At 37.8% G+C, this 20,392-nt stretch overlaps 1 protein-coding gene across 1 annotated transcript in view; it reads right to left on the minus strand.

Moving 5' to 3' along the window:
* Positions 1-6,305: 6,305 nt before the first annotated feature.
* Positions 6,306-20,392, minus strand: part of unc5a (unc-5 netrin receptor A) — a 354,681-nt gene continuing 340,594 nt past the window's right edge. Inside the window, exons 15-16 of the mRNA XM_052013762.1 lie at positions 10,311-10,489; positions 6,306-7,708 (exon numbers count right to left, since the gene is read on the minus strand). Of these exons, the coding sequence (XP_051869722.1) occupies positions 7,543-7,708; positions 10,311-10,489 (345 nt within the window). The 3' untranslated portion in view covers positions 6,306-7,542. The remainder of the gene's footprint in view (positions 7,709-10,310; positions 10,490-20,392) is intronic.

The raw sequence follows: 20,392 nt of genomic DNA on the forward strand, positions 1-20,392 counted from the left end.
ATTATCCCTTTAAATGCTGAAGACAATTTCAAACATTATCCTTTGATAGGTTAATTGAAGAGATATACACTTAATACATTGTAAAAAGTATAAAATAGCACTGTTCAAACAATTTTACCATTTATCTCACAAACATTTTAATACAAGGAAAACTATTTAAAGGAAGCGCTGCAATGATAATTTACATGAATTGCCTTTGTACTGTAGCATTTTTACATCATATACAGCAAATGACAGCAAGGATCAAGAAGCACATAAAAAATAATTACACACAATTTACATAGTCTTCACACCTGTAAAGTTTATTACCATAACACTACAAAACACGTATTCCCAGTAACCTCCAACAAAAGGCTTCCTAAGTGCAATGATTTCATAGCTAAACATTTACAACTGGTAAAACTAGCCACTTTTTCAATATAAGGTAGGAATGATGTACACTGCTTAGCAATAAGGGACTGAAGTTTTTTTAAAAATCTGGATATTGTTGTTGATCTGTAACCTGCAATTTATGATATTTGATATAGAACAGATCTCATGCACACTGACATATGTAGCAACGATGGTTAATATGATTGACTCAGATTTAATCAGCCACTGCCAACTGTGGTGTAATGATGTTTTGTTACATTTTGCTGAATTGCTTGGTGTTACGATGTAAATTAATACATGTGTTTTAATGCACAATTAAATAAAAGCTGACTCAGCTCTTAAACTACTGGACTTCGATGGTACAAGTGCCTAGGTTTAAATTACAGTTGCCTTTACAAATGCGTTAAGGATATCCAGTCACTGATTATAACCACTCCTAATGCCAAAGTCAACTTAAAATCTAAGAAATAAATCTCCAGATGCTTTTTATTTCTTTCATGCTGAGGATGCACGTCCAAAGAAAACAGACAAGAAAGCTTCCCAAACACGATCCCCAAATTAGTGTGAGCTAAACAATTGCAAATTCCAACTGGCAGGATGGTTACTAACGCAAGGACACAGATTTAAGCTAAAAGGGCCGGAAGAATGAGTTTTGTTTTTATCTGGTGATCTGTTTGCTGAATGGATGATCAAAGCAAATTCAATAAGGTTGATTAAATAGAGATGGTTATATATTTCATGAGGAAGCCTTTTCAGGGCTAGAGGGAAATAGAGGGGGATTGGGAATGAGACCAATGGCACATGTCATAGTAAAATCTACATGCACATTTGAAATGATCATTTGTAACCAAAGAAAAGGTTTTTTATGTCATCAGGATGTCCAGAGTGCTTTACAACCATTGAAGTAATTTTGAAAAGTGTTTGTCATTACAGTTTGGGAGATAAAGTGGTCTATACATGCACACCAATGTCTCAGAAATAACAAATAAATCACCAAATAATTTCTTTGTTGGTTGAGTGATAACTGTTGCCGGAACACTAGCAAGAACTCATCTTCAGATAGTGTTGTGGGGATCTTTTTAAGACTACCCAAGGGAGCAGATGAGTATTGAAATTATATTACAGACTAATGCCTTTCCAGTTACAATTGAATGCTTGCGAGCTGGAACCATTTCTTGATTAGAACTACTAACCGCTTAACTTTGAGAATATCTCCACATCATATTGGAAAGCTATATCAGGCAGGAAAGTAAGAGTAGGAAAACTTTATAATGGTTGTGATCATAACGTGGTAAGGTTCAGGATTAGATTAAAGGGTGACAATGACAGTAACTGAATGGTGGAGAACAGAAAGTACTAAAAATGAGGGTGGGTGGGGTGGAGGGGACTTGAAATCAATGTTGCATTCCACTAAGTGTGAAATGCAGCAGACAAATGACAGGGCACCATATGTGAAGTAGTATTATGTCAGAGGATCATGTACATGGCACTCTACTGTTCAGGCTGCTATAGCACAGGGCACACAAAAAGCAGAAAAATACCTAAACGGTCAATAAGGTTGGTATCAGAACTGTAGGAGGGAAAGGCTATAGACAGTGATCAATAGGTCTTCAGATATCAATGGAAGTAGGTGATGAAGGGTAAATGCAGGAAAGTGGCGCTAAGGTAGAAGATCAGCTGTGGTCTTCCTGAATGGCAGAGTATCTATGATGAGCCTAATGGCCTACCTATTTCTTCTGTACCAGTGGGAATGATTGAACAGATTGGTGCATTTTTCCAGAAAAGGTTTGATAAAGAGGAAACATGATACAGGTCTTGAAAATCATGAATGATTTCGACAGGATAGATGTGAAGAGAATTGTGGGTGGGTTAGGGTGTGATGAGGTGAAAACATTTAATATCTCAAATCCAACTCTGACAAGTCCACTTTGAAATTTAATAAAAAGGTAGAACAAGAAGACAGTCAACCGATTGGATATAATAATAAAAGTGGGAGCTTAGGCCCACTGAGCACGTCATACCTGGTCCATCAAGCCTACCAGCTGCCCTGGCTTTGCAGCCCTCCCATCACGCACACCACACCAGAATCAGAGATCCGACATCTCCCCCGCCAGTGCCTGCTCAGGAGTTCTCCCCCACCCTGCCTGGCAGTGAACCCTGTCAATCAGGCTGACTTTCTGTTGAAAAATAAAACGTTAAAACTAGATTTCCTAGTATCCAATTTGAATACCTGTCCCTGTTAACATTTGGGCCAATGTTTCCACTTGTGGGAGATAGAATCCATACACACAATACTGTCCTTGAACTGGGTGCAGTAAGGTTCTGAAGGGCAGTAACAGTGGGAAAGCATAGTGGACTGCAGGAATTAGGAAGAAACTTTGTTACTCAAGAGTTTGGCTAGGGCATCAAACTCACTGCTGTTGGACGTGATTAAGAAAGACAATTACAAAAGTAAATTATACAAATATATTGCGGAAAAGGGAGTGGAAAGATGTACCGAAAGACTGAGTTGAGGCAGATTACAGGGTAGAAAATTCTTGAAGCGTGATCAGCAGCACAGACCAGTGAGCCAATTGGACTATTTCCAAGCTGCTCATTTTATGTAATTTCGGGATAGAAAGTGAATATCAAAAGTCACATGTCAATTGCTGTAGCTTACTTAATCGCACATCTGTCCTTGCAAAGGAGAATAACAAACCACATGTTGTGTTTCTTTCCTGGGTTGATTGATATTTTTGGCATTAGCTTTCTTTTCAGATTACTTCTAAGTATAAAACCTGACCTCCTGCATCTTTATCTCCAGGCCCTGGGCCTACAGCTTGCATGCTCATGTTTTAACAGCTGTCTGTTCCCTTTGTCCTTTTCTTTGAGAATTTTTAGCCAGTGGGAGAATAGTGAAGAAAGAAACTGACTCTCTGTAAGTAAATAAAACAAACTACATCTCCTGACTGGGATCTGGGTGTAAATATAACACATTGCTGGTCTCAAAATGAATAGGGTCCATACTGCCTGATAAGCAAGAGATGGGGCAATGGGCCCTTATTGTATCAGTTGAGTATTCCAAAAAAATCATCTACAGTGCTTCCCACCTAACGATGATTTCCTTTAAATTTATTTTGTGTGAATACATAACCCTAAACACAATTCAATCCCCAAATCCTTGCTCTGAAAGGGAAAAATTATCAGAAGACATTTCGACATTTGCTTACCTTTTGGAAGTCTTCTAACCAACCTCGATTCTCTCCTGCTTCTCCAACGTGTGTGGTAATGTTATCCTCTATTACAGACTCGAGTAATTTGTCAACAGCTAACACTAATTGCCCTCTAATTTATCGACTTGTCTGTGTCTTCATTTTGTAAGAGAAGAGGTTCTGATCTTTTTCCCTAATTGGAAAATTCGTAACATATCCTTTCCATCTTCTGTTTAAATATTCCCCAAGAGAACTATGTTTTTTAAATGTAACATCATTTCTAATTCATGTCGCGATATATGAAAAACAATGTAAAGCTAAATATAGATAAAATTAAGAAAATTAACAGCCATCTTAATGAGTATTCATCAAGAATATTGATGAGTGCGAATGAAGAGTTGAACTTTGCTTGCGTCCTACCTTTATTGTCATACTGTGCATTGTTGAAATAGATTAACTTACAGTATTAATATTAGAAGCAATGCAATAGAGATAATATAAGCCCCAAGTTTAACTGGAGGCATAAATCAGACAGAAGTACCAAGAGAACAGGAAGCCCTCATGATGTTGGAGAGTGTTTTTGACCGCACGGCCTTTCAAAATGATAGACAGACAACTTACCCAATTGTATCCGGAAAGAAGTTGCCTAATGACACCTAAGTTGGTAATGCAATTTCTAGAGGAATTCCTGGGAACCGTTTAAAGAAGGAATGCACTTCAATAAGCAAGATGATATTCACTGAAGCTTGATTTTGATCATAGGGCTGTCTTCAGATTTTCTGATGTTGTCCTGAAGGGTTATGAGTGAGGTGAAGGTAATGAGGAAGTGTCATTATTCAACATCCACAGAGGGAACTTTTCAGCAGACCTGCATAGAGGTGGCTGAAATGGTAAGTGCCAGCAACATCATCCCTGATGCTGTCCTCCCTGAACATTTGACACACTCCAAACCCCATTCTCCTTCCACCTTTCAAGAGATGAGGGTGATGTTCTCAGATCCAGCTTCGGAAGAGTGAATAGCAAACTACTTACAGGCTAAAATAACTTGAACAATCATTGAGAAAGACCGACTTCCCAGCCTAGCAAAGAGCAAACCTGCTGCAGAGAAGTATGAAGGCCTGCAGTAGGTACTGGGGGAAGTGCCATTTGCTGATGCACTGCTTCCAACACTGATAGATCCAGAAGTGATTCCTACCCTTTACCGCTGTGCCTGGGCAGCCCTTTCCACTGCCATCCACCAATAGATCTAACTGCTGATTGTTAAAGCCGCTGCTTCTCTTGCTCCAACTGTTCGTCCATTTAAGCAGAATTGTTAATAATACCTGTGGTAAGCAGATAAAGCTTGCTGAGAATCAGCAAGAAAACAAATTAAAGTTTCTGACTTCAAAATCATTCTTTTTCAAGATGAAAAACACGGTGGTGCTGGAGGAAATCAGCAGGCCAGGCAGCATCCGTGGAGAGAAGCAGGGTGTCAACGTTTCGGGTCAGGACCCTTCTTCAGGAGGGTTCTGACCCGAAACGTTGACCGCCTGCTTTTCTCCACGGATGCTGCCTGGCCTGCTGAGTTCCTCCAGCATCATCGTTTTTTTCACCTAGATTCCAGCATCTGCAGTCCTTTGTTTCCCTCATTCTTTTTCTATCAGTGTTCGAAATAATACATAGACCCAGAAATTTCACTAATATCAAGTCCCTTGCAAAAAAAAAATTGACGAGTAGGCTAAAAGCCTGAGCCTGCTCCAACCATTCAATAAAATTGCTCTCTCCCCCTACCCCTTGACGTCTTTTGTGTCTTTTGAACACGGATGTGCGGCTAACAGCTCCCTGCACTGCTAGCAATTCTCAATTCCTGAGTTGCCACTTGAACCACACTGAAATCAACAAAATCAGTTCTCAGTAATTACAATGCCTGGGTGACCTCTGATGCTGCAGTGAGTAGCATGCCGGGAGACCTGGCACTTGGAAAAATATTGCAGTAGAGAAGGTGAGCATTCACATGACTTTGACCCCTAGATAATGAGCAGTCCAGGCATGAGAGCATAGCTAAAGGTCTTCCTGCAGATCTCAGTACTGAAAGCCATAAAAAATCCAAACCTCTGAATGCAATGTACCTCAGAGAAGTCCAGATGGGATGTGCTATCTCTAGAGATGCTGTGGGTGTCACCAACTTGTCAGAAATGGAGATGAGTTTTTGACTGCCTCAAGTTCCTTGACCCATCCTGGACAGCCATAGTGACACCTCGAGTAGTGGAATGCTGACAGAAGTGTTTCCACTGAAGAGCACACGGAAGGAATGTCTCAGCAGTTAAACACTGAAAGAAATCAGTCCCTGGTAGGTAAGATGTGGACTTCAGAAATTGCTTCAGCAGCTTGCAGTCAATTCTGAAACTGCCCAATCAGATCGCACAATGTCAGCAGAATCTCTTTCTTTAAATAACAAGGAAAGCACAAATTATCACAATGTGCTCCTACTTGAACTGAAACCATTATTGTTGTGTGAAGTTTTGAGGTCCAACTTCTGTTAAAGGCAAAAGCATAACATGTGCATGATACATATAGTGATGTCACTCATGGAGCCCCAAGAAAGCATGACATGCTATTTCTTCCTTAAGTTCCTCTTAAGGAAGTAAAGTAAAATTTGAATCCATCACACCATCTCCAATGTACATTAAATAATGCTTAAGGAAATGCAGTCATAAAATGTTCAATTCAGTTCATTCTGATGCCCAAAGATGTATTCAAAGGTACAGAAATATAATGCAGATCTCAGAGAGGAGAGATAAGATAAAATTAATTTAAAAATTTTAATGTACCAGAAAATACGACTTAGTCCAGCAATATTCAAAACTTTAGGTGTAAATTTATTGCAAGTTCATATCATCATAATTTCTGGATATGTAAGTAAGCATTGAGGTGGAGTTCTGTAAATGAATGGTAAAGGCTTTCAATAGAGCTTGTGAGGAAATGATATAAAAGACTTTGTATATGTTGGTCTAGCCTAAATTCTACTTAGACAAATGTCTTTAATCAAAAGTACCAAATGGTTATGTTTTGTTGATGTAAGTTTTAAGGAAAAAACAGGTTAATGTGAAAAACGGTATTAATATCTGATGAGATGTTCAATAAAATGAATGCTAATGATTAGAAATAAAATGGCAAATAAATGTGTTATAACTGTGATGCTGACCTTCTTGAACTAAATCAATCAGTATCAGTGTGATGTGTAACAATCTAAAACTTTCAACTATACTGCCTGGACATTAGCCTTGGAGAATGAATTTCTGCCATTAGGTGAAACCTGCCATTTAACAGTGGGTTGACAAGCCAATCCATCTGGTTATCAGCCAGGTGAAGCTTAAAATTAGCTCTCCACTAATTTTTCCCTCTTTTGGCTTATTTAAAACGTGCATCTCACACTTATGTCCTTCACCACCTCAGCAGAGTGCTGTTCCACACACACACACACACACACACACACACACACACACACACACACACACACACACACACAAACACAGGTATAACTAATGTAACTTGGTAATCAAGAGCAGGAACTATTGTCCATTGTTTCCATTATCCAGCCTAGGAATCCTAAGGTCAATTCTAATACCCTTTTGCCAACCTAGTTACAATTTATCATTTTAACAACGTGGAAGGGACTGAATATAGGGCCTTCCTTTCTTGATCTGCACTACAAAATGTGATATAGTTATAATTATCCAGTGAACCATTCAGGGCCAAACAGCAATTATTTTGAAGCCCTTTTTTGAATTAGTGAACATAACTTAGTACAAAATCCACTTCAGTCATGAATGTTTGTTCACAAAAGTAGCAAATCTACATAGAAGCCTTAATCCATTGAAAATAGATTAATCTTGTTTAGGATGAGGAGAGTTACTGCTTAAGCAACACTTCAGTTGAATCTGAATGTTTTCTCTTAAAATTAATGTTCACAATTTGTCAATAACATATTGAAACTACCTCAGCATTCTGCCTCAGACACGACAAAAATCATTGGTTCTTGCTTTCCCATTTCTGCCATGATCATAGCAAGATGGTTCAGGTTGCCATGATGCAAATGCTGAGCTTCCCATAAGTCAAGAATCACCGAGGTAGGGCTGGCTTTTGATGCAAAATAATTGAGATACCTATGAAAATACAAAAACAGACATGCTTCAGAACAATTTTATTACTAAATTCATGGGACTTTAATTCAGAAAATTATTTACCATCATAATGAGGTGAATATATTTTATCTTTCACATCCTTGGTTTTCAACAATCAAATCAGGAAAAAGGTTACATTGACCAGAATCTGACCCTCTGCACTTCTGCCACGTCCACAGTCAAAGCAGCTGGGTCACAAGCAGTTTAGGGCTGAGACCTGCCCCGGAATGCACTGACAACCTTTGACAGGCAGCAAATCCTGGGATAGGGGTAGAGCCTCACATCCTGACAAAACTTGAAACAGTTTGTAACACATAATTACAACACATTATATAATATCTTTGATATTCAGAGATACTTAAAAATCATTAACTGTTATAAATATTTTTTAAAAAGGAACAAAAAATATTTTAAGAATTCAAAATATTAAAACTTAAGGAAATTATTAAAGACATTACAATTAAGTAAAATAAATGACTCAATTTATCTTTTCCCATCTACACCGTAGGGCTACAAATCCCCATTCAAATCAACAAGTCACTGCACCTATCCTTCTTCTGGAGGCTCGTCCAGGATTGGAGAGACATAATGCAGGGGTATGCCAGCACATTGGGGCTCCATCACTGGACTCCTCCACGAGGAGCACAATGACGGAGCAGAATAGTCGCCACCCAGCTCAATTCGGCCCAAAGATTCATCGTGAAAGTAGGCACACAAATGCTGCTTCATTGGCTACGTATTCCCACATCTTTACTGATTGTTCTGATACTCCTCCTAGCTAAAAAGCTGATATGACCCTGAATAAAACTTAGGTGCGAGTCATTTATCTTCCCTCACAAATCCAGATTGTGCCAAAGTCTTTAAGAGCCTCCTGAAGAGTTTCTGAATGAGGGGAAACATAACTACAGATATTACCTGACATTATGACTCAAATGTATGTAAGGTTAATCATTTAAGTTCTGATAGATGTTGCAGATGCTGTGTAAGTGTGGTGAGAATTTTTTATATTTATCCTTAACTGATTCTAGGTCTTGCCATCACAAACATATACTCAAATGTCTCAAAATAATATTACTTAAGGACTGTTTGTTGATTGCTGACTGTTTGGTGCAATTATTCATATTCAGGATGTGGGCTCAATAAAAATCATAACTGAAAATGTAACCTTTCATTTTATGTAACTCAATTCAGAAATTCCTTGGGGGTGAAACAGTTATTTTTCCCAAGAATCACTGGTGTAAAAATGTATTGTGTATGATGCCCAAAGTGTGGGGGTTATTATAGAGGAGAGTGTCACAATGGGAAAGACTGATTGGAGGCCTCAGGAAGAAATGATGTAAGGGATATGTCTTTTGCTTAAAGTGGACCTACTTGAAGCCATTTCCCAGTACTGGATTTCACGGGCTACGACTAACTCAGATGGGATTTCTGAGGTAGAGCAAAGCAAATATTACACATCTTGTTAAGGTCTGCTTTGCACGTCTGGGCTGGACCATCCTTGGGCCATATATGTGTGTTTTATGCCAAGCAAAGATAAACTGCTGGAAGAACTCAGAGGATTAAGCAGCATCTGTGGAAGCAAAGGAATAGTCGATGTTTTGGGTCAAGACCGTGTATCAGGACCCATTTCATGCCACTGGACCTCACTGTGCCTATCTGTTTGCTCTATGCATTAGCAGGTAATACACAGAGAGAACCCAGAAGGAAGATTGCAATCCATGCAATAGTCTTTGATTTCTGTTACTGATCATCTTTTTCTGAGAAATTCAAGCACACAAGAATGATAAAAATAAACAACACTCCTATAAACACAATAGTTGAGGTTGCCTAAGTATAGTTTAACAGATAAATATTTCAAAGTAACTTGGAAATTAATTATACTTAGCAACATTTAGGACAAGCGCATTGCTTGAGCAAGACAATATAGTTTTTTTGCAAAGCCATGAAAATGCAAACATACCCAAATATAAATAAATATTAATAGGATTTAAATGGAAGTCATCAGGAAGTAAAAATACTGTGATACTTTGAAATCAGAAAGATGCACGTGCCTGGCTCTCTTAACAGCTTCAAATATACCAGTTATTCTAATCAAGCATGGGGATTTTGAATTGCCAAGCAGCACCTTGTTTTAGAGAAGTGGCTGAATCAACATTCATTAGAGTTGGTTAAAAATGTTGTAATATAATTCCAGAAAGTCGATATTATTGGTTGATTTGCATCGTAACAATTATTTGCAATTTTATTAATTGCATTCATAGGTTATAATTAAGATTTAGTAAAATCAACTGCTTACTTTCTACTAGTTACTTTGATGCTATTAATAGTCATATTTCTCTCTGGGTTGTACTGTTCTATAGTACATATATTTTTAATTTGTGTTAACCATGTCTTGATAGGGTTTTCTTAATTAGACTATTAAATGTGAAATAGTAATAAATACCTATACCCTCTATCTAGACTTCTCTCTGAGAGTAATTTTACAATTTTTAATCCATGCTGCACATTAAAAGAAAGTGGTAAAAATGCACACCAGAATTTTAACCTTAAAAAAGGACAATTGTATAAATGCATTCAAACTCACCGGTCCAACTTCAATTTATATGCCAGCATTCTCCAGTCACTTCCTCTTGAACTTGGAATATCCAGACTGCTGCAAATCTTCTGCCTGATCAGATAAGGGATTTTGAAAGCACATGGCCCTGCTAAAGATGTGCCACAGTTATTTTGCTCCATAAATTGAAAGTCAGTTTGTCTTGCATCCTTATGGAAATAAAAAAGATGATAGTTCAACTTTTTATTAAGGAGTTCAGTTATGCAAAGAGCACGCCATAAGAGTTGAAATTTCACAGATCTTTCAGTCACTTTTTTCCCCTCCCCTCTTCTGGTATTTAGGATTTAATTTATTTCCAACATTTTCTGTTTTTATTTCACGTTTTTAACATACATCGCATCTCTATTTTTGACTTTTGCAGTTAACTTCTTTAATGGATCTTTTAAAATAGGGAAAATTCTCAATTATTAAAAATTGCTTAAGCTTATTCAGTACACCACTTTTGAAGTCAGTGAAGCATAGATTCATATTTTGTGCTGCATTATCTGGTAACAAATATTATTTAGAAGAATTAAATGAATATTCCATAGAATAACATTCTCTGATCTATTGTTTTCAACAAATATTTGGTTACTCAATTTCACTAGCATTGAATATGTTACCTGAAAGCAAAGGTAGGATGCATTATTCAAGACTAACTGTCTGCAGCCAATATTTACTTATAAGGGTTTTCAAAAACAATGTGAGATAATGTTAAAAGTAGCATCTGATGATATTAGAAATAAATCATCAGATCTGCAACTCGTGGACATTGTTAGTGGCAAATGGATTGATGTGTCGGTAAAAATAAAATCAATCAATTTGGACCTAAATTCTGGAGAGCTGAAGGTAGTGAAGCAACAGAAGAGCATGAAGAAATGGCTGAGGAATTAATCAAATATCTTGTAAATATCTTGTAATTGCCCTCACTGAAGAAGACACCATAAACATCAAAGAAATAATGTGGATCCAAAGGTCTAAAAGCAGTTAAGGAACATAATAAAAGCCACTGAAGAGAAAAATATTGCAGAACTGAAGAGGACTAAACACTAACAAATCACCTTGACCTATTAGCTTGCACTGCAGGTTTCTAAGAGGTAGCTTCAGATTGAGAGGTGCTCTCATTTAGATAGACAAGATTTTTAAAGAACATTAAGAATAAGAGTCAAAGTATCCTATAAGATTGCTCTGCCATTTAATAATATCATGGATGATCTTGGGTCTCATGAATTTTTCTACATGATCCCCATATCCTCTCATTTAGTTTGTCAAAAAATCTATTAATTTCAGCATTGAATATATAATTCCAAAGACTTACAAGACTCTGAATAAAGAAATGGCTCCTCAATTCATCCCCAGTTGATCAAAACCACATCCTGAGACAATGCCCTTCAGATCTAATTCCTGACAATCTCCCTCAGAATCTCATGTCTTAGTGAGGCCACTCCTTTTTCTGCTGCACTCTGGTGAGTACAAGTAATATTCATTAATCTCTCCTCATAGCTCTACTCTCATCCCCAAACCACTGCCTCAGCTGTTCCAGGAGTCAATGGAGTAAATCTATATTTCACTGACTCCAAGCCAAACCCATCCTTTCGCAGCTACCATTGGGCAGGAGGTACAGAAGCCTGAAGTCCCACACCACCAGGTTCAAGAACAGCTTCAACCATTCAGTTCTTGAACCAACCAGCAAAACCATAATCATTACAGTTTAGCAACACTATGACCGCTTTGATCAATTTGCACTAAAATGGACTCTGCTTTTTCTTGTTCTAATTGTGTTCTTTCTTGTAACAATTGTGTATAATTTATGGTTACTTTATCTTTTTCTTGTGAATGATGCTTATATGATGCTATGTGCCTATGATTGCACCCGTGCAAACATGTACTTGTGCATATGACAATAAACTCAGTTTTGACTTTGATTTTTTTTAAGCTATGGAAACCAAGACTTCAAAGTAAGGTCTCATCAAAGCCTTGCAAAATCTCAGGAAGCCTTCCTTGCTTTTGTGCTCCCACCCACTCCCAATATAGGTCAACAGACCACTTGATATCTTAATTGTTTGCTTTAGCGGAATTTTTGATGTCTGGCACTCTCAAACCAGCAGACAGATCACAATGCATACCTAACATTTACAACTTTCCTACCACTTAAGCAACACATTGTTTCTCTATTCTTTCTATGGAAGTGAATAACCCCACATTTTCCCATTAGGAACATGACTAAATGCTGGAAGGCTTTCCTTGGAATGGAAAATCTAAGACAAGAGGACAAAGATGCAAGATAATTGGGTTGGTCACTGAAGACTGAGATAAGATGACATTTACTTAAAATTGTAAACCTATGGAACTCTCTTCCTCAGAGTCTGTGGATGCTATACAGTTATGTGAGTACATTCAAGGTTGAGATCAATAGATTTTGGGCACCAAGGGAATCAAGAGGTATTTGGATCTTGTGGGAACATTTTAGTATATAAAGATTCACTGAATTACAGAGGAGGTTTGACTGGGCCATACAGTTTCTAATATCTTTTTATATACAACATGGCATTGTGTATATAGATCATAAGATTTATATTTATTTATGGTTTGAGTGTTGTCAGTAAGGTCAGTAATTAATACCCATTCCTAATTGCCTTGAACTGAGTGGTTGGCGAGGCCACTTTTGAGGTCATTTAAAAGTTGATTACATTGGAGTCACACATATGTCATACCAGGCAAGGATGGCAGATTTCCTCCCCTGATCGACATTAGTGAACCAGATGGGTTTTTAACGACAATCTGGTGGTTTTTGTAGTCATCAATGTACTAATGACTATTTTCTTTAAAATTCCAGATTATTAATTGAATTTAAATTCCACAGCTGCCTAGATGGGATTTGAACTCTTATTTCCAGACTGTTAGCCTCTTGGTTACTAGTCTGGTTATTTAACTGTCGTGTTGCAACTGTACCAGTCACGGAGAGGACCAAAAAGTATCAAAACAATATTGCAATGCTGTCCTTTTAATCTAAAGGACAGGAGTATAAGCAGGTACAAGATATAGGAGCCATATTAAGCCTTGGTTAAACTACATCTGGAGAAACATAAATGAAAAAAAATCAGACAAAAATGCAGATGTTGGAAATACAGGACAAAAACAGATAATGCTGGAAACGTTCATCAGGTCACGCAATATATGTGGAAAGGGAAACAGTTAATATTTCAGGTTGAAGATCTTTCTCTGTGGATACAGAAACAGAGTTAATGTTTCAGGTCAAAGGGTCTTCACTCGTTTCTCTTTTCATAGATGCTGCCCGACCCTGTTGTATGTCTCCAGCTTTTTCTGATTTAGTTCCTGAAGAATCGTGATTGCACCTCGGTAAGGACAATTCAAAAGCAAAATCTGAAATAAAACCATACATGCTGGTAATAGTCAACAGGTCAGCAGCATCTGCAGAGCGAGAAACAGAATAAAAACAGCTCATGAAAAAAGGCCATTGACCTTTGATCAAGACTTCACTATGTGGGCTTGCAGTAGTAAGAATTAATCGACTTTGTGGGGAATACAACGTGGAATTAAGGAACATGAGGAAAAGGTGGAGTTAGGCCACCAATCAACTATGATCTCACTGAATGATAAACATGAGTGGGGGGCTAAATGAACTCCTCATATTCTTGTACTCTGAAGAATGACTTGAGTTTGTTTAAATAGTTGATTCAAGTCTTAACCTTCTCCAGCAGCTAAAGAGTGTGATTTTATGCTGCAAGTTCCATCTAATAACCAGTTACTCAGTTTCTACTGAGTTATTTTTGAACACTTATGCTGCTGTGCACAATTTGTACAATAAATACTTCTGATAGAGAGTTCTATGAGAAATATCTACTTATCAGCACATAATTCCCTTGAGCATCTGTTACTTATTTTCAGGAGCAGCTCAATTTTATTTTAAAAAATCCTGCTTGGTCGAGATAAGTGTCCTCTTCACTGAAACTTTTATTAAAAATGGGACATCTTAAAATTAAGAACCAACAATATCACTCAAAGTCAGTAATAAGGTATTAAACACAGATGTAGTTCAAATATACTTGCGAAATTGAACATTGCAACAGTGCCTTTCTACAATCACTGATTTGCAGTCTACTAAAGATTAGAAATGATTTTTTTTTTGTTTTGAACTCTTGAAATATCAATAAATAATGCAGGGGTAATCATTGATACTTTTCTTACTAATTTTTATGAATGGAACATTGCGGGCTGCATGCAAGTGAATTTTCCTTAAATTCTGAAGGAACACATGTATATCACATGTAAATAATTTTCCTGGTAATTTTAACTGTTTATGTTATGAATTCATTAATCTATGAAAATTAAAACATTGCACTTTTTATCCCATTGAATATAAAAGATTTGACTGCTTTCCTCAAGTTGTTTCATAGTCTTATACAAGATCAAACAAGACCACAGTTTTGCAATCCATTCACAATTGGCACCATGGATGAATGAACATATGGCACAGCCCCTAAGTAATGCCTTCCAACAATTGTGCAAAGCATCAGTATGCTCTCATTATCTTTATGATACTCATCTTCTTTAAACAGAATGGAAGGTCATATGCAAGCTTCCAAGATACTCTGAAATCCCAGCACAGTGCTGATGCACGCATTAGCTACTTCTTCTCTCAGAGGGAATAAATTGTCTCCAAACACTGCGCCAATTTTCCGGTGAGAAATTATTTTTAATTAAATTTTCTCTCCAATGTGTTAAGGGCCTCTGGCTCCCTTTTTTCTAATGGATTAGTGCCAGACGCTCAGGCAAGATGCCTCTATAACAAGCCTACCTGCCTCCACCTTAAAATGAACGCATGCCCAGGCTATTGGATACGATCATCAGCCTGCACAGAAAGTGGGGGAAGCTATTGTACTGCTACAGGCTTTCTAAACAATAGAAGTAAAATGAGCCAGTGATATCATTTTTCTAGAACATTGGTTCCCAACCTGGAGTACCTAACCCTAGTGGAGTTAGAGTGCCTAAAGCTACAGGGGTTGATGAGGCTTAGTAATACTAAGCTAATTTAGTTAGAAGGTTCACAAAAAAGTAAAAATATATAAAAATACTTTTGGTAGACTAACTGCCCCAGCTGCAGGGATGCTAACCATTCCAGGAAATCCTTGAGACACTCATGACTCCTTAAAACAAAAAAGTGGCTTATTGTAGTGAAAGTGGTGAAGAGGATGCAGAAAAGCTTTGGGGGATATGGACAGGCTGAGTGAATGGGCAGGAACATGCCAGATGAAATATAATGTGGAAAAATGGGAGATTTCGTACTTTGATTTAAAAAATGGAATATTGTTTATAAATGGTGAGTGATTTAAAGATGTGATTTTTAAAAGGGGCCCAGTTGTCTGTTCACAACTATCAGTACAGGCTAACATGCAGTTATAGTAAACAATTAGGAAGGTTAATGATATGTTGGCCTTTACTACAAGAGTAAAGGTGTCTTGTTGCAATTACATAGGGCTATGGTAAAATTACATATGGAATACTATGTACAGGTCTAGTCTCCCTTCTTAAGGATATATATACTTGCGATAGAAAGAACACAGCAGAGGATCACCAGCTTGATTCTTGGGATAGGGTGTTTGCCCACTGAGGAGCAGTTAAGCAGTCTGGGCCTAACCTCTCAAGTTTAGATGAATGATGGAAGCATGTAATTTTTTTTTAATGGGGCTTACCAGGGTAGACAAAAGGATGAAATTTTCCTTGGCTGGGGTATCTAGAACCTGAGATCAAAATTCTCAAAATAAGAGCTCAGTCATTCAGGACTGAGGTGAGAAGAAATTTCCTTATCCAGGGGGTAATGAATCATCAGAATTCTCTACACAAGGGAGCTGTGGAGGTTCAATTACTGAGCATGTTTGAGGCCAAGACAAATAGAATTTTGGACAGAGAGGGAATGAAGGAATCTAGGGTAGCACAGGAAAGTGGAACTGAGGTGAAAGATTAACCATGATCTTATTAAGTGGGGGAGCAGATATAAGGGGCCAAATAGCATACTGCTGTTTCTATTTCTTTTATCCTGAAAACATCCCAGATTTCGATACAATTTGTTAGAAGTGTTTAAAATGATGAAGTTCTTTCCCCAGAGCCATGTGAGAATGGGCAATGCACTGGATCAAAAAGTAGAGATGAAAATTAAATTAGCTGAAGTGTCATAGAAAAATAAGCATTAACACACTAAAAATTAAAAAAAACCCAAAACAACAGCTGTCTTTTATTGCTGCCAGAACATAAAGTTTGAAATGAGGATATGCTCATGACTTACATATGTCGCTTTTATATTGCATTAGTGGAAATAAGAATTAATTGCACTAATTCCAATTGCTCTGAATCCATCACAAATGAAAATTAATTCTGATTTCTAGCCAGCTCAACTTTTGAGTCAAAATGAATCTGCTGTGTGATTTGGGAGTAGTTTATGTGAAGCAGTCAATCAATTTCATATGACTTTTTTAAAAAATCAAGTCAATGTCAAAAGCTGATTCTGATCAGTCTCATGATTAGGATTAATCTTAAAAGTTCATGTTTTTTTTAGTAAAGATCACTTTTACCTCACTGGGACTGAGAAAGATTAAAAAGAGGATAGGAACGAAGAATCACATGTGCTACAAAAGAAGGGGTGTGGTTAAGTTGGATATCCCATGAACAGAAAAATGGGTGTGCAATAGATGATCAGGGCTAGCCATCACTATGTATTGGTTTATTGCCTTCAATGTAAGCCCCGTCTTAGCAAGCTACTGGTTAAAGGCAGCCTGCACCTTTTAAGAGGATGTATATATACCATGGATGCAGCACATGCACATAAATGCTTTGTGATCCATTCTGACCCAAGTGACACTGACAGTTGAGAGTACACAGGACTGACTGATGACACTTCACAGGAGTGTAGCAATCTCTGATTTTCTGATGCATTACTGCAGTTCAAGCTAGAGGAGATGCAAAGTGGGAGAGATGTCTTGTACCCAAAGGAAGGCAGGTGGTTCTCCAAACACATGACCAGAAGACAATAAGAGAAGAGAAGATGCTGACAGGGGTCAATGCCAGGAGTCAAGCCCCAACTGTCAGGAATCAGTGACATAAGGAGTTCAGTGGACTTACACATGAGTGTGTGTGCGCATATATATATATATATATATATACACACATACACACACACACACACACACACACACACACACACAAAATCAGGGTAAGTTTGTGTTTTTTTATATACCAGTGGCCTAAAAACATGAACATCACAACAAAGGCAAAGGTAGCAGATCAAATTCACTTTAGCTGGTATTAGAAATGTGGTGTTATTATTTCAATCTTTATCTGAATCGTTCCAAATTCAACACTTGTTAATGTCAAAGGATCCATCAGCAGTTACTCTCTCTATTGCTCTTGAGCTATGTGGCATGTAGAATATAAGAGAGGGGTTACAAGCAGAAGCCAGCCCATTAAACATCAAGTACGCATTTGAATAATGAGCTTACTGTCCTTTGCTAAGTACAGCTGAATTTAATTTCTTGTGCACACAACTGGGTTTGACCATATGTCACATCTTCATGCAGCTGATATTTCCTTTGGTCTCAGTATATACTCCAAGATTTATTCAGTTGTCTTTTTGAACTACTCATGAAAGATTAGCAGTTCTAGCGAACTACACGTGGAAACTTAATGTGCTCATTTTAGTGGTAAATAAATTCAAAGCTGCAAATATTCATAAAGGAATTTTGGCAATTAAGTTAGAATGAAATATTGCAAACTTTTAACTTCAACACTGTTTTTTCCCCGTTTGAACAATAAATTAAAATCCATTTACAGAAAACAGATCAGAGATCTTTCAAACCGAAGGTCACAATTGCAGACACACACACGCACCCACCTTTGGGTGGATGTGAGCAGTTCTTGGAGAATGAGCTTTTCTAGGAACCTGGAGTGGTCTCTGAAGTCCTGGAGCCAAGCTAATTTTGCATAAATTACCAGAGACTCCCAGTTAATTCTGGGAAGCACCCAGTCAGAACTCTGATTGAACATACTTTCATCACAGCCTTGTTCGGCTGGGATTTGGTCAGACAACGTTTGCTTGGTGTTTGCAAATGTTATTGCATTTACTTTCAATGAATGCCCCAGTATCACCAATAACTGACTAAAACATTTGGTTTTGCAGACCAAAAAGGCCTCAGTGAGCTGAATTAGAACATAATTTATAAATCAAAACAAATCTAGATAATTGACTTGCTAAGCTCTCTAGTTGCTGATGAACTATTTTCCCCTACTGAGAAAGAATCCTTTTAACTCCATAATGTTGCTTCCACATTTACTGCTCCCCTCACATTCCTCAATGTTTTCCCTCACATTACGTTTCTTCTCACTGTCAGTGCCTTTGCCCATTATCTCCATACTTCCACGTGAACTCTGGCCAATTAATGATCACATCTGACTAATTTGGCCCACTTAAAATCTCAGAACCTCCATAACTGAAATGGAAGGGAGAATCTTAACATTGCAGAGACAAGGTTTAATTTTTCCTACCCTCCTGCATGTAATAATCAACCGAATTTTTCATTGTGGCAACATTTACAGAGCTTTTGCCCCTCAAGTTTGCCTCAGATGCACAGGTGCAAAGTTCCTTTCAGGTCTCACGTTGAAAGCCCAACCAGATGCAACATCATCCCTGACACCAGGGGCAGGTACGTAGTTCTGTGTTGGGAATTACCTGCAGCAATGCAGAGCTCACTCTGATTTCCATCAAGCCCTAGTAATTTTCATAAATTACTGGGGACTCGATGTCAAATAAAGTTCATTGGTCTGGGGATTGCCAAAATTTCCTTTTACCTTGCAGTGCTGCTGCTGCTCTAAGTATTAGCAGCTGGCTGTTGCTATAAACTGAGATGGACAGAATGTCATTTCACCACATGGTGGTAAAATCCATCCAGCTGTCCAAATGGTAACTAGCCAAACTCATCACACCATTGTGGTTTCACAAAAATCTCATATCTGGCACAATTGTAACTGTACATCACTTTTCATTTTACTAATGTCAACACTTCTCAGAGAAAATTACTGAGTTTTTTTAATCCAACCTGTGTCCCCCTTCTGGTATTATTCTTTCAACAGCAATCAGAAAGCATTCAACTTAAATGGGAGGGGATGCAAGAGGGTTGCATAGCTTTCCTGGCAGTGTTGAAGGAAATTAAGCACTTCATAAAATACTTTCCTTTTGGCATGAGCTTTTGTTAACATTACTGCCAAATTGTCTGGAGGTAATCAAAAACCTTGGAGAGGTTGGCTGCTGTTTCTTGACAGAAGCAATAAAAAAATACAGCACGCTCACTGTATTCATTGTACAAAATAACTAGTTTTTGCTCAAGGCTAAATTACCTGACTGAAGTATTTTGCGAACTTTTCTTGTTGACCATTTGCATTAAGAAATTAATTTAGTCTACATCTGTGCACAAAACAACATGGGCTGAAAATCAGTGGGGCCCACATTGCCTTCTAGTTCTGAGGCAGAATAAACAAAGCTTAACCCAGGCCCTTAGTGCATCCAGGTTCAAAGCTCAGGTCAGTTTTCTAGAAGCTAGCTTGGGGGCAGAACTGTTTCCACCAAATTGGAAGGAAACAGTCAGGGATGCAACTCCCGGAATGGGACTTTTCATGCCTTTGGGTTAGCAGCATAGGGTCTCCGCTCAATGCCAAATGAAAGAAGTCCATCAACCTTCTGGCAAGTTGAAGCAAATCACCTCAAAGTCCAATCCTGGGACTTTTGGCTTTGATTTCAAAGAAGCTGGTAAGTTCTCTTGACTTTTCTTAACTTCCTCATGGATCAAATTTCAAAATTTGTAGGGACAAGCATCATTCTCCCAAAGACAGCTATCTAAATTCAAATAACAAAACCTCCCCTTGTTACAAAATTTCTGACAGGCTTATCTTTAAATATGTCAGGGATTTTCATTAACACAGGGAAAGGATTAAATGTCCTTTGTGGAAAAAGTGTTTCAAACCAATAACTTGGGCCCTCCAAATTTTAATATACAATCTTTTTTGAT

The sequence above is a fragment of the Pristis pectinata genome, chromosome 4, assembly GCF_009764475.1.
Source record: "Pristis pectinata isolate sPriPec2 chromosome 4, sPriPec2.1.pri, whole genome shotgun sequence".
NCBI lineage: Eukaryota > Metazoa > Chordata > Chondrichthyes > Rhinopristiformes > Pristidae > Pristis > Pristis pectinata.